The sequence below is a fragment of the Schistocerca serialis genome, chromosome 4, assembly GCF_023864345.2.
Source record: "Schistocerca serialis cubense isolate TAMUIC-IGC-003099 chromosome 4, iqSchSeri2.2, whole genome shotgun sequence".
NCBI lineage: Eukaryota > Metazoa > Arthropoda > Insecta > Orthoptera > Acrididae > Schistocerca > Schistocerca serialis.
Window position 1 is genome coordinate 512,896,294 of NC_064641.1, and position 22,122 is coordinate 512,918,415.

Consider the following 22,122-nt stretch of genomic DNA (forward strand, 5'->3'; position numbering starts at 1 on the left):
TTACGGATTGATTAGCAAATGTTGACGAGGTGAGGAAATTAAGTTTTCCGCCTCGCGTTAAGTCGTGTGGTATAAATATTAATTTTCACCATCCGCACACCAAGGTCATTCGTAATCCACCGTCGCCGACGCTGCTGGAACGCGGGCTGCCGTCTCTTACTCTTCACCACTCGCACTTGAGGCAGGTAGGAACGCTAGTCGGGTGTCCAGTTTTCCACAGTTCACATCCTCATAAAGTCCTCAGGCTCTTCCCAACGTTTGCTTTATCTTTCGGACCTGAATATCAATCTCAAAATACATTAAAGTGTGTCCTTCAAGTTAGTAGCATGCTGGGGGCAAAAACCACGATTACTGTGCGCGTTACATTACCTTTGGGACGACAGGGCCTACTATGAATTGTTAATTCAAATTTTCAGTGAAAGAGTCGCAAGAATTCGGCCAAGCTATTTTTTTTTGAGGGTTTTCTTATATCAAAAATCTTCCATCGCATTCTCCACATCTGCAAAGCGGTCGATTTTTTCCCAGACGTTACTCCCCTAGTTTTCTAATAGCTGTTTTTGGGGAGGAGCGTCCTTGTACGACGCTAAGATCATCTTGCATTTCTTATTTAACTGTTGGTAGTTCTTTAGCCTTTCTTAGAGCTTAAAATCATCTATCAAAGAATGTACCCTGACAATTATTACTAACAAATACTAATGCTTTCAACCAAGTAGTCCATGTAGTGTTGATATCGGAAGGTGATATAGAAAGTCTTGTCGTGTATTCATGGTCTACTAGCAACCTTTTTTCAAGTTTTTCTTAACGCTATGAGTATTCTCCCCTTTTAATGCTTCACGAAGCCTATGATCACCGCACACAACGCACGCCACGTGTTTCAAGCTACAGAAGTAGACCTCACAATGGAAAACGCAAATAACATGCAAGAAGTTCGATCTCTAAGCAAGGGCCCTGCTCGATCACAGTTCACTATACCAGGCCACGTCGTGCAACATCCGATGTTGAATCACTGCATCACGGTAGAAATGGTTGTTTCCTCAAGCAAGCGTCTTAAAAAAACATAGGCTTCACTGGATCTCTAGTCAGAGGCTGCACTAAAATATTAAGTATGTTGTAAGAGGTCCGACCAGATGTAATTTCGATGTATTGCTCACGCGCTGCCTGCGATATGTAAGGTATAAGAGAATCTCAGACCAGAGAGCAGTGTTGACTGCAGTAGGAACTGTGTAGCAGTAGCAGTAAGTTGTTGCTAGCGAGCAGTCTAGTCTGGTCTGGTGTATCGTGTTGGCTGGGCCGGTCGTGGTGCAGCGATGCCGGACCCTGAGCGTTATTGTATAAGGTAAAAGCAGCCTCGCGCATATGTAGTATTGTTATCTCAAGTCCCATGTAAATGTTTTAAAAATGTCCTAACAATAATCTTTCTCATAAAAAGAAACTTTTAACAACCATTCATTTCAATTTAAAGAATTTACTAATTTCTCCAATCCATGATCATCCCGATTATTGTAAAAGTAAAATCAGTTGTTCCTTTTATAAATGACAAATCTATCGGCCAGCATTGCACAGAGCTGTGCCAGAAAAGTTTATTGTAAGAGCAGATACATATGCGTTATCCGGCGACTTCATTGAGGTAAGAATTTTTGTTTTTTATTCAGAATGATCTTTCAGGGCCATGACGCAGCACTGCTGACGTCCCAAATTTACCAGGTTAAATCCACAGTCAATTACTGAAAAGTTATAAGTGAGCGACAATTTAATTGAGAGGTTAGTTATATCGTATTATTACCAGGTTGCTGAATTTATTTTTTGTTGGGACGTTACACTGAATGTGAACGACATAATTATAATTTTTACTGTTGAGAAGTTTAGGAATTTTTCTGTTTAGAGGTTACAGTAAATGTGAATATTATTCTTATATATTATATTATTTTAATTTTTTGTGAGGGGGTTACACTTGGCGACAACCGGCCAGGATCGTATTTTTGTGAATTTCTGAGAAGTAGTCAGTTATATATCTGCTCTTATTTACTTAAATGTAGTTTGCATCTGGCGCAATCCATTTACTAATTTGTCACTCTTTCTTTCACAGATCATCGGCAATTCATTGCTCTTTGTTGTAATTGTGTTTGTTCCATTTTTGCTTCGTCTTTGTTTTATTTTGTAAGCACATTTTGATTTGTGAAAAATGCCGCGAAAAACTGTTATGTGCAATGTGCAATGGGTGAAATAGCCGACTCGAATAATTTGACCGATAATACTTGCGACACTCAGTGTAATAGTGATAATCGTCTAATTACAGATAATCAGTGCCTGCCGATCACTAGTATTGAGTTAAATCCTAATGATGGGCAAACAAATTCAATTATGTCCACAGTAAATTTAACAATTGATGACGCGGTACGTTCCGATCCAATGAACGCTGCCCAGTTTAACACACCTGATTTGCAAAATCTACACAGTGAACAGATAAATGTTTCTAACGAAAATGAACAAAATACTCAAAATATGTCAGATATATTTGATTCCGATGTAGTGACTAACAGTGCACATACAATTGGCAAACCTTTTTGTGAATCAGACAATGACCAAATGGTTACACAAAACGTGACACATGCAGATACACCGTCACACAGCACAGAAAAAGAGTCGGTAATTTTGGCTTGGATCAAGTTATGGCAGTATTGCTACAACAGAATGAAAGACAAGACAACAACTTCAAACAACTTAGTGAACAGATTGCAGCCGTTGCCATGCAATGTCATGATACTAAAGAACAATTACGTGAGGAAATTAAGGCTTATGCTAGGAACAATAGTGAAGAAATTAGATCTGTGACACAAGAATTAAGTAATACACATGTAGCCACAACTAAATAACTTAGAGATGAAATTAGTGCAGTCGCTAAACAATGTTCTGAAAACGCAACACAGTTACGCGACGAGTTTAAATTAATGTCAGCAGAACTTTCACGCACACTGTATGTGAAAGTAGACACGAAATTTGACCAACAGAACAGCCAAATTGACGAACGTTTTAACCACCACCTACAAAACAGTGAAACGCGTTACCGTAAATTTATACAGGAACAGAATAAAGTAAAGCAACAAGTCATGGAAACAATTACTGCACGGAGACAGGAAGATAAGCGTAAATTGTTTACGAAAGCAAAAACATACGTAGACAACAGTATTGCTACAGTATCAGACGAAATCGAACAGTTGAACACCGAATTGCATGATGCAATCTCCGATCTTAAAACAAAAACAGACACACACACATTAGACTTTCAGACAATGACCAACAGACTTGAAAAGTTGGAACTAATACAGGATCCCGATGCCATCAAAGCAGACATTAAGAAATTGAACAAAACCGCACGTAAAATACAAAAACAAATTAATGCTTGTGATACTAAAAACGATGATCAGGTAAAAGCACTGACTGAAAAATATGATGAATTGGCGAGTCGTATTGATGTTACCGAAAATAATAATGACACCAAATCAGACGATACATCACCAGTTTCGCTTAATCAAACACCGGAATTCCAAAATTTACAGCAGACGATCAGCGAGATAGGTTCGTCAAATAATACATTACGTAGAAAATTTTCATCTTTACAGCACGAATTGACAGAGATAAAAAATATATCAGCCTTTAACACATCACAGCATACGCCACTCTTTGAACATTTGTCAGACTCACACAGCCAGGTAATTTACAGAGAGTACGTGAGTTAGATTCCGAACACTCACAGACAAATAGATTATCATACAATCCTGAACCTGTTCATACATACAGAGACGATAATTTTGATTACAAGCACTTTCTATCCGTGAGAAAATTTAAGGTATTAAAAAATGACATAACACGGATTCGCCCCTTGGACTGGATACAACAATTTGTTTTTGAATTTTCACCAGCACTGCCTGTAACGCAGAAACTAAAATTTATTTGCAGCGCGTAAGTGACCTCAGGGGATTCATTACACTTCGATGAATATGTGCCATAGCGTGCACAGGGCCCCGAGCCGTAGTAGTGCTATTTCATCTTTAGTTTTCTGCACTGCTGCCTTCTCTTTTACTATCCTTTATATCTATCAAAACAACTCTTCAACTATCGATCTATCTAGGATTAGAAACGTGTAAAGAAAACCCAATATGACAAGTTTTACCGAAAGTGACAATTTTCATTAGACACTCCAGAACTACCAGCGTAATTTTAATAACAGACAAAATTTTAATCATCAGTATGTACAAAATTGTCAGCAACAGCAAATACGTTTTGGCAACAATAGAGGCTTTTCTCCGCAACAGCATCAAAACCAGCCGGTTAGCATACCTAACCAACTATGTAGTCTGCAAGGTCAACCAAGCATTAATGTTTCGCCGCCTACACGTATAGCGTCCGCTCCACCAAACAGTAACGCACAGCAACAAGGAAATCAGTATGTACAGAAAACACATCATTTCAATTCCTATCGCAATGCGCCGTATAGCAATGACTATCATGACAGACGTAAAAGTAATGAGCACAATTTTCAGCGTAACAGTCGGTCTTACCAGCAGCAAAATTATCCGCAACAACAGATTATCATGAATGAACCAGACAGTCGGTATCATCCCGAACGTAATACGTCAGGAAGAAATAACAGAACAGTACAAATAGTTGGAATGCCACAGCATCCTCCCGCAAATAATAGGACGTCAGAAAGAATTTGACCAGATACAGTACAGGTTACATCTTCCAGCAACGTAAGCCATACTTTTGACACACAGAATCTTGCTCACGAAAATGTTATTAGTTTTGACGACATCCGATACACACTTTTGCATGAAAGACAGAATCACAACGTATGTAGACAACATCGTTATCGCAGAAGCTAACTGGTCTGAACATAATCTGATTCTGGAACAACTGTTCCAAACATTTCGTGCACAAGGACTCACAGTTAATCATAACAAATCGCACTTTGGCAAAACTTCCATACAATTTCTTGGACATGTAATTTCAGCTGAAGGCATTGCGCCTGACCCGGAAAAACTTCAAGCTTTACATGACATTACTGTTCCTACGAAGAAGAAACAACTACGCAGCTTTTTGGGTTTAATTAACTTTTTCCGTAAATTTATTCATTACTCTGCTTTAGACACCCCTAGATTATGCCAATTGACGGGTAAAAACGCTATTTGGTCCTGGGATAGCCAAACACAGTCTGAATTTGCTAATCTGAAACAAGCTTTGTTGAATGCACCACTTTTATCACACCCAGATCCTACCAGAAATTTTTCCATTGCCACCGACAGTTCGAACACCGCTCTAGGCGTACACATTTTTCAGGAAATTGAAGAAGACGGTAATACAGTAATTAAAAACATCGCCTTTGCAAGTCGCATTCTGTCACCTGCTGAACGCAATTATTCTGTTACAGAACTTGAAACATTATGTGTTGTATGGGCATTTACGAGATTTAGGCATTTTCTTTATGGAAGACATACTACTGTTTACACAGATCATAGAGCGATACAGTTTTTACTTTCCGCAAAATTTACACATGACAGGTTAAGCAGATGGAAACTTTATTTACAGGAATTTAATTTTACAATTGTTCACATTCCCGGTACACAAAATATTGTAGCAGAAGCACTATCCCGTTCTCTCAGCAACAATCAGCAAGACATCGCAACCAACTTCTGCCAAGCAAATTTTAGCGTCATGTATATTCAGCAAGTAGCATTTGAAAATTTCATTTCGTCGTCATTACGAGACATACCACAGGAGCAGAGCAAAGACAACGTATGGAAAGAAATTAAACACCTTTGGCAATATAGGAATTATGTTACCATTAGAAACCATTATACTGTAAGCAATAATATTCTGTTTCGCCGCTCTCACCCTGACAGCAACAATTGGTTACTATGCATTCCTGACGAACTTGTTAACAAATTAATTTGGTATACTAATTTAAGTTACCCACATTATGGAGCAAGAAAATGTTTTCTTATACTGAGACAGAACTGTTATTTTGCTAACATGGAGAAACGTATTCGACTAGTTTTAGCGTCATGTAAAATCTGCCAGAAAGCTAAATCAGACACGACTTCACATATTCCTCCGTTACATCCCATTGTGCCCGTTAAATTGAGACACATGGCCACTGTAGACATTTTTGGTGCAATTCCCAGAACTAACAGAGGTTTTTGTTACATCTTTGTCGCTGTTGAACTCACTTCGTAATTTGTTACCTTCACTCCGTTACACAAAGCTACTGCTAAAACTATTTCGAATGCATTTGTAAAACATTTTTTATTCCATGTAGGACATGTATTGAAAGTAATTTCTGACAATGGACCACAATTTCGATTTGCTATATGGACACGTATGTTACGAACAAGAAACATTTCTCCGATATATATATCCAAGTATCACGCTTCTTCGAACTCTTGTGAACGTCTAATGAAAGAAATTGGTAAACTATGTAGAATATACTGCCATAAAAAACATATTGATTGGGATACACACATACTCTCATTCCAGGATGTAATTAACTCCATACCAAATGAATCTACTATGCTATCTCCGACTGTTATACTGAAAAATGTTGAACCACCTAACAAAATTAAAGAACTAGTATCCTTTCCTACATCCCGTCGACTACGCCACCATGAAATAATTGACATTGCGCTGAACAACATCAAACGTGCCGCAGAGCGCCGGAGAAGACAGCAAAAACAGGTTTGTACACGCCGCGACTTTCACATAGGACAGAAGATATTAGTACGTACGCACTATGTATCCCACAGAGGAAAGAGTAGATGCAGTAAATTTGAGCTTCTATACGCAGGTCCATATCGAATTCGCAGCATTCCTCACCCCAATGTAGTACACGTCGAAACTTTGAGAACCAGAAAAAGCAAAGGCAATCACCATGTATCCAATATTAAACCCTTTATTGAATGAATATACTTTTTGATTTTTCACACTGTAATGCCATTTCCTGAATTTTATATGACCACTTATGCAATTATATTTATATGAACACTTACTGATGATTATCATATTTTTTCCTGGCAAGTGCCCGGCAAGGTAAGGTTAGCAGGTTGCTTTTCTTGTCGTTATATATCAGACCGTGCACATTTTCCATTTTTTGTGTATGTATGATTGTTTTCCTATCGAAAGTAGATTTTTCTCTGTGTGCACTAACTAAGAAATCTTTAAGGTGTAACGAACAAGTTGACTTTGACATTTTTGCCTTATGATATCTCAATATCTTGACTATTCTACATTTTTTGCTACTACATTATGATACTGTGTGTACATTTTTTGCGCTTGAAAACTGTCTATGTTTTTGACATAATACGTTTTCTGTCATGCTATGCTCTATGCTTAGTTGTATCACTAGAAACAAGTTTTTATCTAATGGGTATATGATTTAAATGCAAGATATTAATCCTTATTCATCATTTTCAGAAAGCGATAACATGTACAAGAAATAAATTAAACGAACCATAGTGGTTTACTCTGAAATGGAAATTTTACCATCGGAATGAACGAAAGAAAATTCAATATCTTGTCAGGAAGAGTAAATGGATCAGAATTAACAAGCATTAACCAGAATATACTATAAACATCGTATGATAGCAGTCTTGACTATTACTTTTCTTTCAGAATACGAGGCGATTGACGCAGGCTGTCAGACAGAACTACACATGTTAATTTTGGTGATGAAATATGCTAGAAATAAGAAATTCTATACTATGAATAGTTATATGAAGTAAATGGTAATATGAATATGAATAATGAAGTGTCTATTTTTTGCAGATGATAATAAATGATGATGAATAGTTATATGAAGAATATGGTAATATGAATAATGAAGTTTTTCTTTGCAGGTGATGATAGTGATGAAGTTATAGTAATATGAATAATGAAGTTTTTCTTTGCAGATGAGAATAATGATGAAGTTTATATATTTACTATTAGTTAAGAAATGCTATGTAGTTATTTAAGTATTTGTTGCAGTTCCTTTTAACAGTATGTCTTATGTTGCATGGTATAATGACTGAATGTTTTGGAAAAGACACCTAGAGTACATACATATTGAGTACACGTTTCGTTACCTGTTAATTCGAAGTTCACTACTTTTCAGCATAATATGCATTTCTTCTTTCAGCTCAATAATCCATTTTGTATTTTTTCCAGGAGAAGCTATTCATGAAATTAATGTGCTATAAGCAGTTAGCCATTAAACCTGTTCTAGAACTTGCATTTTTTTATCCATTTGTGTGTATCATTCATGAATGTGATCACATATACTCTACTTGTTTCATAACCTTGCTACAGCTGACTCATGACGAATGACATTATTAATCCTTATTTCCAGCAATAAGTCAAAAGCATATATTTTCATGCCCCAGCAATTATCGATCCCAACGCAATGCATTGCTAACACAAAAAAAATCTATTACCACTCCCAACTATTACCAGTATACAACCAAATAATGCTACCAGTTTAGAATATATTTCTAGTCCTAAATATAATGCAGATTTCTCATATGTATTGAATCCATTATATCTATGTATTATTGGACCACAGAACTTGTGTAATTGTTACAGTGTGTTACATTTTAAATATGTCCTATGTCACTTGAATGATGAGTTCTGAGTAATACTGAATGATGTTTTCTAATAATGCATAAATGTTATACCAATAATTTCTGTAAATAATATTTTTGGTATACTCTATAAATGCTATGCCAATAATTAACTCTTGTTTTGAATGATGACTTCTGAATAATACTGAATAATGTTTTGTAAAACTATATGAATAGTTTGTAACTAGCCAATGAGTGCCAATAATTACTGCAATCAGATGAGTTATGAATAGTGTTTTGTAATATTCAATACTTGCTACATGTTTAGTAACTGCCAATGAATGCCATTGATTACTATAATTTGATGAATTATGTATAAATGCTATGCCAATAATTAACTCATTTTGAATGATGACTTCTGAATAATGCATAAAACAATGCTTTGTAACTGGCCAATGAGTGCCAATAATTACTATGTTGAGATGACTTACGAATAATGTTTTGTAATACTCCATACATACTACTTAAATGCTGTGTAAATAGCCAATGAATGCCAATAATTACTCAAATCGGTTGATAGACTAGTGTAATTCTCAATGATGACTAGCATAAGACATAATGTCCTACACCTTCTGACCTAATTACCAGAAATTACTGCAATATCCGTTTGTCCTGTCCATCCTCATGATCATGGAGCACTATATTTGGTTTTTGCACTAATTCTACGTTGATGTGAGAGTATGGATTCAACAAGAATGTGGTGTTGACATATCAAGCTGTCCACCACCTTGAACGATGGAGATGTCATTATGGTCCTACTGTTTGGTGTACCAAATGTACTACCAAAATGATAACATACAATATTAATACAACATTTCAGTGTCCTGGCTACACTGATAAATACTTCAGGGAAGAGGGCTTCAGATTGTCTCACTTGGTGTTGTGCTTCTGTAGAAAGATATGGACTTTCGGTGCAACTACGTGCAACCTACTGTGCTACAACCATGATGCAATCCTTCCCATTCATTTCCTAGTTCCTAAATATGCTAAAGACTTTTACAGTGCGTGTGCACTTCATTTCAATTGTTAATATGATCAGTCGTTCTAAATATGCTAAAGAATTCTACAGTGCGTGTGCACTTTATGTCATTGGTTAATATATTTTGTGCTCAGTGCGTGTGCACTTTATTTCACTCCATGATATGTTGTAAAAATGCTAAAGACTTCTACAGTGCCTGTGCACTTTATGTAATTTGATAATATATTTTGTATTCATTGCGTGTGCACTTTATTTAACTCCATGATATGTTATGTAAAAATTGCTAAAGACTTATACAGTGCGTGTGCATTTTGTCATTTGTTAATATTTTTTGTACTCATTGCACATACATTTTGTCATTTCTTGATATATTCTGTACCCAGTGCGGGTGCACTCTATTTCATTACTTAATATGTTCTGCACTTATCAATAATGTAGTGACTGTAGACTTAGTAACTAAATAGATTTTAGAAAAATTTGTTGCTCATGGCAAGTCCAATTGACTCACCATCGCTGCCAAATTTTTGCCCCCCCCCCAGTGGATGGTTGTGTAAGAGGTCCGACCAGATGTAATTTCGATGTATTGCTCACGCGCTGCCTGCGATATGTAAGGTATAAGAGAATCTCAGACCAGAGAGCAGCGTTGACTGCAGTAGGAACTGTGTAGCTGTAGCAGTAAGTTGTTGCTAGCGAGCAGTCTAGTCTGGTCTGGTGTATCGTGTTGGCTGGGCCGGTCGTGGTGCAGCGATGCCGGACCCTGAGCGTTATTGTATAAGGTAAAAGCAGCCTCGCGCATATGTAGTATTGTTATCTCAAGTCCCATGTAAATGTTTTAAAAATGTCCTAATAATAATCTTTCTCATAAAAAGTAACTTTTAACAACCATTCATTTCAATTTAAAGAATTTACTAATTTCTCCAATCCATGATCATCCTGATTATTGTAAAAGTAAAATCAGTTGTTCCTTTTATAAATGACAAATCTATCGGCCAGCATTGCACAGAGCTGTGCCAGAAAAGTTTATTGTAAGAGCAGATATATATGCTTTATCCGGCGACTTCATTGAGGTAAGAATTTTTCTTTTTTATTCAGAATGATCTTTCAGGGCCATGACGCAGCACTGCTGACGTCCCAAATTTACCAGGTTAAATCCACAGTCAATTATTGAAAAGTTATAAGTGAGCGACAATTTAATTGAGAGGTTAGTTACATTGTATTATTACCAGGCTGCTGAATTTATTTTTTGTTGGGGCGTTACACTGAATGTGAACGACATAATTATAATTTTTACTGTTGAGAAGTTTAGGAATTTTTCTGTTTAGAGGTTACAGTAAATGTGAATATTATTCTTATATATTATATTATTTTTATTTTTTGTTGGGAGGTTACAACGTTAAGTGTTCCGCCTGACAGTCGTTTTACTCGATCAGCAGCTGTTATTCGTCCAATTTGTGGCTATTTTTCTTCATATAGCAGCTGAAAGTGTAACTTTCTTAAAGTGCTCTAATCGAGTGCATCTAATGGAACGGTCAAGCTTGGAAAAAGAGGACAACCACTAGATAGAAACCCGCTGATGAGTCAAAAACTAATTTTTAATTTTTGTATCTGAAGTGTCTCACCAATAAACTACCGTCTCACTGTACTTTTGGGACGTTGTTGTTCCTTATACGTATTGTGATTTGCAATTTCCACATGCTGCAGTACACGGTTTAGCTGATACGTTTCATCATTTTTGCTGATACGTTATAAATGCTGCACTTCGCAACAGATCGGTCATCCTGAAAACCGGTGATATTGAACTGTTTAGCTATGTGTTACTTCATCCCAGCGCTCATTTTTTTTATTTTTTATTTCGACATCTCGAACGCAGACCAAAATGAAATATTAAACAAGTAGAAGAGTGCCACAAATAGGAAATGGTACGCTCGTCAGTGTGCGTGACGTACTGAACGTCAGACTGCCTCTACTCGCTGAGTGGCCACTAGACAGGCACCCTGAAAATAGCGCAGCAACGATTGTCGGAACTAGCATAATTAAAAAATTTTCCTTGTGATGAATTTTTGTAATTTTCGAAATTTATTCACGTAAATAACCTAGGCAGGTGTACATTGTTGTTTCATTTGCTTCTTGTGACAGACTTAACAGTGGTTCTGATAAAAGTGTAGCACTTCGCCTAATAACAAGGACTTTGGGTGGCTGCTCGCTAACCGCGCACAAACACCGTAATTAACACAATTAATCCGCCCATGAGTGTCAAGCAGCCGATGTTACTTGAAATTGTAGCCGTAGTGTCTATCCTAAGGGAAACACTGCGGAACGGAATTTTAATTACTGAAATCCAGAACGACCAATCAGGGACCATACTTTGCTAACATGTTAAGTAACTTTCTCTCACACGGAACAGAACGCTAAACATTACGGGCCCTGGGGACATGTGCTCACGTGCACTTTGAGGAGGAGTATAACGGACTCAGTAGCTGCATTATTAACATTTATTTCACAAATGGAGCGTACTCCTGAGGCTACATTTACATGAAAAACATTTTAAAAAATTAAACTATGTTTCCATTCGACCAAACAATAATGACGTACTATCATTTATCAGCAAAAGGACACGCGTTTATTCACACACAAAGATGCAAACCCAAAATTCGTCACTTTCCGTTATTTGCTGACCATCAAAGCCAACTCGTGACTCTTAATGACAAAGACAAAGGTTATCACTGGTTATACGTTGAATGAAGTGCTTCGTAACCATAAAACACTGAAGACGGGTCCATCAGAATTTATGCAAAACCGATGCTGAAATCGTCACTTACTAAAATTCCCCACTGCTCCTAACGATGGAATTTTAACTTTATAGAGGAACATAACTCGAAATCGATCTAACTCACATCCGAAAATCACAGCTTGCTTGATCACGGAGTAGCGACAGCTTCTTGCGACTGCTCTAGTCCAAGTCCCTGCAAATTCTCTCTAAACTTGAATTTACTCGCTCCTGCATACTGAGAGCGACCAGACTTGGTGATGGCACATTGACCAGCCCCAGAACTGCTTCTTTTAGTTAGAGCTAGAGTTTGCTCCAGTCAGAAAACACCAGAGAAAACGCCCACTTTTCTCGACCAAAAAATTTTCCTAAGCGTTCAAAGGCTGAATGAGGATGGCGTCCCAACGACCGGATACGAAACAGCCAACCACACAGCCACACCACGCCTAGTGACACGCGGTCGCTTTTGGTGACACAGAGTCGCACGAGAGTGTTACGACAATAGCTGTCTTAGAAAATAACGTTCAGCCGCCTTCTCAGGCTACTATCACTAAGTTAAACTAACAGCTTCCACCTGAATTTCTCTAGCTGCATGCATCTGTTAATACACCCACATGCACTCAAAATGAACAAGCGCTCATGTTTGGGACAGGTGGGAATAGGTACATGTTGTACTGTCGTAGTTAAGGTGAGAGTAAAGAAACACAGATTCAGGTTCCCAGTGTGATATGCCGGCCTGATACGGAAAATATGATCATAGAAAATACTAGCAAATGCAGGCAGAGGAAGATACTCCGCCGAACTTAATAACGCAAAACCGCCAAAATTATTTGAGAGGCGGAATGACTGGTCCTTCAGAGCCGTTGACAGTTTTTATTAGAATTTCATCAATTTTCTCTTCCATAACTCGTATTTTGTTATTTGTTTGTTATTCATGGTAATGTAACAATAACGTCACGCAGTAGCAAATTTTGATCTTTGTGCTACAATTCAAGTGTCAAATTATTTCTGCATAAAGTAATGTAGTCCCTTTTGTACGTCTGTTAGATCGACATCTGGTGTGTAAACAGTAAGTTTCCCAATGTAAACAACCGCTAGAGATAAAAATATTACCAAATATCTTTTATTTCCTTCTGGGAGTAAACATGTGTTAAAAGGGCGACGAGGAGACAGCAAATGAAATTTTAGCCTTACAAGTGCCAAGCACGGCATTCAGTGAGGCCGAGGATTCCAAGTACGTATGCACGCCTTTGAACATTTTAGACAAAGAAGTAGGGCTGACCTCAACGATGCCTGGCTGCGTCACTTATTTGAACATATAATCAAGTTAGAAAGGTACTCAGCCAGGACACAAGTGGATGCTTTACAATATTCCACCACAAAATGTAAACGAAGCATGAGAATCTGTCAACCGCTGATATCTGCAGTTCATTAGTAAGGATAAAAAATATTTTAATCAAATAAAACAAGAGCACATTTGAGGTACTGTGTGACAAGTCTTTCTCCCTTAGCATCTTTCATTATCATTGAAATAATAATTACGTCTTCCACTCCAGTGTTTTTTCGAAAACATTAATTTGTCTTCTCTTCTTTCTTGCCAGTCCCGTCATTCGTCTCCCCATTCTTGCTCATCTACCTTGTTTTTGAATGCCGTTCGCATTTAATATTCCGGTCTCACTGCTGTATGTTCTTAAACCTGGTCGTATATACTGATTGTAAACGTTCAGTTCCACATGCATTGAAGACTCCGTTTCGAAAAGTCTATTTTGTTTCACAAACGTACTCTTCTATTTATTTCTTTTGACATCTACCCAGTTATAACAATGCCTTGATTTGAAAAATCGCAAGTAGATGCATGACTTCTAGGACAGTTTTCAGTCAACGAATATTTTCAGATAGTACCATATCCAGAACAGACTACCATATCTAGAAGTTCGGGACACAGTATACTGTAAACAGATTTTGATAAAAAGAAAAGTACGTGCATAGCATCTATCAGTCCTGAAAAAAACTTAAACTATACAGATGTCACTCAGTATAACTTACAGATGTGATAGTGTATTTCTGACTGTGGTAGCATTTCAAACAAAAGCGAGGAACCAAATCAACTAACATGGCTTGCTGTAATCAATGTCAAGTTTATGTGGAATATTGAGAATAAAAATTTATAAATAAAAAAAACTGTGTCATTGAATAATGTTTCTAGGTCTAATATAACAGTTAAAAAAATATGACAGTTTTATTTGCTTCAGAGGTGACTACGCTCACGGGAAAATCAAGTGTAGCTCAATTAACGCCACCAAACTGATACTCCAATGTTTCCATGTATGCAGGATATAATGATTAAAATCTCAAGTTTGTGGGAACTTACTTCCAGTATTTTCAGTAAAGAAAAAAATCTCTTTCTACAGCCGAAAAATGATGTGAGCACTTGTGTACAAAGCCCCTTTTACAAGATCGGCTTTCTTGTCTCAATTGACTACTCGATACAAGTGAGTCTACTGCAGCGCGTTTTTTCCTGTATTGAGTTCAGTGGTCATTTTAGCCCACGTCAGTGCCAAAATTGTGTGTCTTGTGAGAGCTGTCTGCTGTGCAGTTTGGCATCCGAACGGTGAAACTGAGGATATGAGGGACTCTCCTTTTTACGAAAAACTCGAAATATAGTAACAAAATATAGGATCCAGCCATAATAATAGACTAGAATTCACAGTGGATGTTCTCAAAGGCTGTGTGGTAAATTCTTTACACTTCTGAGAACTGAAAGAACAGGAAAAGTGTCATCCAAACATTTTAGAACATATACATTTATTTTTTTGTTTGAGAATACATAAATTTGTGAACAATACCTCGAACGCAGTAAATGGCTCCTTTTTATTTTATCCCTTACCTCTTGTTTTATTGGTAAGTGCCAGATAAGAATGAAAATTATTTTTCTCTGTAAATAAGTCTGATTTTTTCAACTATTGCAATGATTTTCATTGAAACACATTCATCTGTTCACGTTCTTATTTATGTATGGTGTGGATTTTTTTCTTTATAAAACGTAAATACAAATTTGGTTTCAGATATTTCATCTCTATTGTGGGAGAACACTAGAAGGAAAAATATCACGACCTTGTCTATCTTCACAGTTTGTCACGAAAACGAAGCAAACAACACAATAAACATTAAGACGACACGAAACTACAAACTTCATTTCTATAGTAGAATTAAGCTAGGCCAGCATACGTTAACTTTCGATATTAGCAGACGCCGCCATAGTCCCTTGTTTCTGCGCATGCGCAGTGTGCAGTATAATCGGATATTTAGAGCACACTCTGCACAGTCTATAGGTCACTGACGTCACAGACACAAGCATGTTGTGGCTGGTTGCTGCTTTATACGCAGGAAGCCAGGCGCACGCACTGAGGGTGGTCAACTTTGACAAGGAAGTCGCTCGTGTAAAACGGTTAACGACACTGGAACTTTTTAGGTGCATATCACAGCACAGAAAGCCTAGAGGAAGTGCACGGGAAGCTTACTGCCAGCTTTCGAAGACTGAGGTGTGTCGAAGCACTGCAACGGGCCATATGGAAATATTATACTGACAGTACGCACACTGTGTTGGATGTACTACAGTGACTGCAGAACCATGGTACCTGGATGGAGGTGGGACAGCACTGTGATAAGTAGAACATAGCAGAAATTCGGGCAGTGATTACAGGCAGAACGTAACAAAGAATTTTCTGGAGCAGAATACAGGAAGCTGGTTTGAGATCTCGAGTTGCCACGCGTCTTTTTTACCTGTGTCACCATGCCGCAGGGAACAGAGACTAACGTGGTCTAGGGTCAGAGTCAGCTGGGACACTTAGCAGCATTCTGCGGTGCTCAACGATGGGTCTCGTTTGTTTATGTGGTGATTTGAACGAAGCCGAAGTAGCTACAGACGACATGGTGGAAGGTCACAGGCAGCAGTGGTTCTGGAGCTCACAGTTCTCCAACTCCTGGAGTCGTGGTGTAGGAAGGTATTTTAAGAGACAGTCAAATGAAAAAATTGGCCAGGTGCAGGTACCATTCGTGCTGCGACGGTTCCGTATGAACTTAGTTATGTTTATAGATAGCACATCGCCCTCAGGAATCGAGAATATCGAAGATTTTTGCCTGTTATCGGCGTCGTTACTGGCAAGGTAGAGGTTCTGGGGGCCCCCAGGCTTATGAGAATGTTTTTCGTGTTACATAATTACAAGTTAACTACTTTCAGATTTTTCTCTTTTACTTTTACTGTAAAACCTTGCTTTTTGCCAATTTTTACGACTGTAGGCTAATCGCAAGATTTTCATGAGTGAGTTTGCGAGTATTGAAATATGTGACATAAATGGCTGTATCCTTTGAGTGCACTGACTCCGAAGTTTAAATTTTTTTACACTGCCAAGGGACTATAGAGCTTAGTATGTGACATAAGTTTCGTACCTGTTCCTGAGAAAGATGGGTCTAAACAGGCGACAGACGGACAGAGGGACAGACTGAGGGACAGACAACAAAGTGATCCTCTAAGGGTTCCATTTTCACCGACAGAGGCACGGAATCCTAAAGATGAGGCAGATGGGGAACAAGTAAGCAAACCGTTTATTATTTCAGAAGTAATCGCCTTATCTGTTCAGATTTTCATTCCACTGTGAGGCAAGACGGTCAGTGCCTTCATGGAAAAATGTTAGCGGTTGCCCAAGGAACCATGATTGTACCGAGCCGGGTGCGTCTTTGTCCGATGCATATCGACGGCCACGAATGTCTTTCTTCAGAGCTCGAGTAATATGAAATTCGCATTTAGAGATATCGGGATTCGGACTGTATGGGGGATGTGTAGGGGCTTCCCAGCGAAACTCCTGCTGCGTAACCAAAACAACCTTGGCAACATGTGGGTGGGCCCACGTTGGCCGTTTGTCTCGCAACAGAAAAAATGTATTTACAGCTGTGTCGATTACTGTTGAAATAATAAACAATGTACTTAATTTTGAGGGCTCCGCACGTCACTCGGCACAAACGGAACCCTTATAGGATGACTTTGTTGTCCGTCTGTCTGTCGGTCCGACTGTTAAAAACTCTTTTTCTCAGTAACAGATAGACATATCAAGTTGAAATATCTCCCAAATACTAATGTCTACGGTCTCTTTTCGGTGTAAAATATTTAAGCTTCTTAGTTAATGCAGTCAAATGATACGACTATTTGTCTCACTATTTTGTGTTCGCAAACTCACTGCTCAATACCTAGAGGGTACTTCCCGTTGACCTGGAATCTTGAAATTTGGCAAGAAGCAAGGTTTCACTGTACAACTAAAGGAAAAATGAGGAAACTGTTAATTTGTAATTATCTCACACCAAAAAATATTGTTTATTATTTATCATCGGACTGTACCTCTGTCCATAGGCGTATCAAGTTTGAATTTATGTCACGTGTTAAGATCTACAGTCTCTTGGCGGTGTAATACACGTAAGCTTCTAAGTCAATGGAATCAAAAGATACAACCATTTATATAAAATATTTTGATGCTCGCAAACTCACTCATCGAACCTCTATGGTGCTCCCCATTGGTCTAGAAACGTGAAATTTCGCAAGAAGCAAGGTAAAGGAAAACTATTAATCTGTAATTACGAGGGTGAGTCATATGAAAACCTTAAATATTTTTTAAAAATATTATTTATTGTGCAGAAGTGGTACCAAGCTGTATCACTTTCCAGTATAATCTCCCCCACGCTCAATGCAAGTCCTCCCGTGCTTATAAAGTGCATGAAATCCTTTAGAAAAAAAAAATTCTTTTGGTAGTCCGCACAACCACTCATGCACCACGTGCCGTATCTCTTCATAAGAATGGAACTTCTTTCCTCCCATTGCGTCTTTGAGTGGTCCAGACATATGGAAATCACTTGGGGCAAGGTCTGATGAGTATCGTGGATGAGGAAGACACTCAATATGCAGGTCTGTAATTGTTGCACCTGTTGTACGGGCAGTGTGGGGCCTTGCATTGTCATGTTGCAAAAGGACACCTGCTGTCAGCATCCACGTCGCTTTGATTTGATTGCAGGCCGCAGAGGATTTTTTTACGAGATCTGTGTTTGATGCACTGTTGACAGTGGTCCCTCTAGGCATGTACTGCTCCAAAATGACGCCTTTTTCGTCCCAAAAGAGCGTCAGCATAACCTTCCCTGCTGATGGTTCTGTTCGAAACTTCTTTAGTTTTGGTGATGAGGAAAGGCGCCATTCCTTTTTCGCTCTCTTCGTTTCCGGTTGGTGGAAGTGAACCCAGGTTTCGTCCCCAGTAACGATTCTTGCAAGGAAAGCGTCGAAAAAGTCTTTCACAAGCATCAATACGTCGTTCTCTCATTTCAGGAGTCAGCTGCCGTGGCACCCATCTTGTAGACGCTTTGTGAAACTAGAGCACATCATGCACAATAATCTGTAAACATGCTGCAATGTCATTCAGTGTCACTCGGCGGTTTTTCTTCACTATGCTGCAATGTTCGGTGGAGTCACAATTCGTTGTGCCTTACCTGGATGAGGAGCATCTTCCACTGAACTCACACCATTTGCGAACTTCCTACTCCATTCCTAGACTTGCTGCTGTAACAAACATGCGTCACCGTACTGAACCTTGATTCATCGATGAATTTTAATAGGTTTCACACCTTCACTACGCAAAAACCGAACAACAGAATGCTGTTCTTACCTGGTGCAAGTCGCAAGTGGTGCGGCCATCTTTATACTGATACTGCGACTGTATGTGTGCATCTGCACTATGCTGCCACCTACAGGCCATTCTGCACGCTGTTTGTAGCACGCTTACCAACTTACAGGATAACGGCGCGAAATTTCGATTTTTTATTACAAATTTAAGGTTTTCATTTGACTCACCCTCGTATATTACACTTTCATACCAGCATGAAGCTGGCAATCTTCGTTAACTGACACATCATTTGTGTCAGACTTGGTAATAGGTTCCTCGAGGTTACATTCGGAGCACGATTGCCTCCATGTCATAAAAAATACAAGAGCTTATTCGTTCCTCTAACAATCACGTACTGATGTTGATGGTGGGCGTCTGTTCCAGCTGAATCAAAGTTTAATCCTGTAATAACCATTATGTGATAAACATCACCATGAACTTTGAACAGTTTCGGACTGCTGCTTCACAGAGCACACTTTCCATTTCCGTAAACGTAAATATTATTCATTTTTTTCATTATAAAAACAGGAATGTAATTTTTTATAAATCCATAGTTTTGGGAGCTGATAAACTTTGTTGAGGCTATTAACTGATATCTGATCTCCTTCGTGGCAGCGATCTCTGTAGCGCAGCCTTAGATACCCAATGATCTTCACATGCTGTAATCTTAAATAAAATGGCTTTTTATGCATTATGCTGCCCGATCACTTACTTCACTGACTACATGTCAGTGCCACATATTAGTATTGGAGTTGTAAAGTTCAGATTGTGTGAATGATATTTGAGTTACGTGCTTTACCTTTTATTAGTAATTTGGAACCTCTTTAGCAGGACAGCGTTAGTATTACAACCGTGTATACTTTTTTCCCTTTGCTGATTCACGTCTAGTATCAATGAAGTTAAAGAACAAAATCTTATAAAATTACAAGAGTGGTATTTGTGAAGAATTGTAATTGGTGCATCCTAAAACACGCAAAGACTTAAATAATTAGAATTTCTGCAAACAGAATTTAAGACTCCTACTATATGAAGATTACCTTGACATAGCCCGAGCTGTGAAGAAGCAGAAGGGTAATGAAGCCGGTGCCAAGCATCATGGTGCTCAGCCGCAGGCTGCCGGGATAGCAACACTACCGTACCTACCTCGCTACACTACAGGTGATCTCATATTGATCCAGTTGCAGAGTGGAGCAAGGCGTTAATGTTTCCTTGTTGGTTCAGCTGCAGCAGCAGGTACATTTGTTTTTTATGAGAGGATTGCACTGCAGTTACATACTTTCAAGGTACATTTATTTTGAGAAATTTTGCCTGTTTATCCATGTCAGCTGAAAAATCTTATGTAGATGTTGCTGATCTGTTGCAACGGTTTCCTCAGAAGCACATAGTTTACCAAAAAAAATCTTAATTTAGATTACTGTCACATGAAACCTTTGAACAACTCATGACCTGCAAATTAAAACTAGTGTTCTTTCTCCATTATCTTTTCTGGCTAGCATATTATACCGTTGTTCCAGTATTTTCATGATTTGTTAAACACTATAACAATTATTGATAGACCTTATTCAATTAAAGATAATTCGGTAGCAAACAACCGTCATATGCCAGAGCAGTGAAAATATTACAGTATTGAATTTTATGTGTGTGCTGGAGGAAGCATCAGTTACTAGAATAGTTCAGTTTCTCTTTGTCTTCAATGACAGTGATAGTGGGATGGAGTCGAATACTGAATTATTTTATCACCCCTTAATTTAAAATAATATGTCCATCTTTGATGAAGCAGCCTTAATATTGATATCGTTAAGGATCCTGCAGGATAGAGGACCACCTCGGCAGAAAAAATGGTTCAAATGGCTCTGAGCACTATGGGACTTAACTGCTAAGGTCGTCAGTCCCCTAGAACTTAGAACTACTTAAACCTCACTAACCTAAGGACATCACACACATCCATTCCCGAGACAGGATTCGAACCTGCGACCGTAGCGGTCGCGCTGTTCCAGACTGTAGCGCCTAGCACCGCTCGGCCACCTGTACTTCGGCAGATTCACAAATTTTATTTCATGTTACAGAATGAGATTTTCACTCTGCAGCGGAGTGTGCGCTGATATGAAACTTCCTGGCAGATTAAAACTGTGTGCCCGTCCTGAGTTCGAGTCTCGGTCGGGCACACAGTTTTAATCTGCCAGGAAGTTTTATTTCATATTGTTTTGAACCACAGCGGTTTCAGAATGATCTAAGCAAGCAACCATAAATTGATTACGAAGAAATTCCTCGTCAGAGGCTAGTGGGAGTAAGTGTACCGCATTCATCATCAATCGTCATCAGTTACTGCAGATACACTGTTCTAGATATTTTCTGAGAATAGATAAATTTGAATTATTCTTTTAAGGCATAGTAGTACGTAGTGTTTCTAAAATATCCACCCAACGTCGAAATACTTTATCTTCTAAACTGATGAAGATAGAAGCTTTGTGGTTAGTTTTAATTTACGCATGCGCCTACAAAAAATTTTATTTTCCTAAGAACTATCTTATTTTACATTAACATATCACTGGCGAGCCTCCTTCTGCCTCAGTAGCTAATTGCTCAGCATAGATGGCTGCCATGTAGAGGGCCCGGCTTCGATTTTCGGTACTGCAAAGTATTTTTCCTTGGTGGCAGCACTGGTGCAGTGTGCACTAAGTCTTGTGATGCCAAATGAGGAGCTACTTCACCGAGAGGCAGCGGCTCCACGGTCTGGAAAGTCTGCAAAACGGCCGGGAGAGCGGCGTGTTGACCACATGCCGCTACATACCGCATCAGCATAACGCCGCAAGGCAGAGGATGAGACAGTAGTCAGGCGATATCCATTGGACCTTCACTGCTTGGCTAGGAACCCCTTATATCTTGTACATGGATGCACATACCATCTTTGTGTACTTTTTACATTTACGTTAAGGATCGAAGTTTTCGTTTATTTAGCGCAAATGTTCAATTTTCTCGTCTCATACTTTTGCGAGCCTATTTGGTATCACTGCATTCACTGCTCTT

At 38.6% G+C, this 22,122-nt stretch overlaps 1 protein-coding gene across 1 annotated transcript in view; it reads right to left on the bottom strand.

Annotated features, from left to right (window-relative positions):
* Positions 1 to 20,254, bottom strand: part of LOC126475234 (acetylcholinesterase-like) — a 140,036-nt gene extending 119,782 nt beyond the window's left edge. The window contains 1 exon segment of the mRNA XM_050102912.1: positions 20,133 to 20,254. Within this exon segment, the coding sequence (XP_049958869.1) occupies positions 20,133 to 20,192 (60 nt within the window). The 5' untranslated portion in view covers positions 20,193 to 20,254.
* Between the last annotated feature and the right edge of the window lie 1,868 nt (positions 20,255 to 22,122).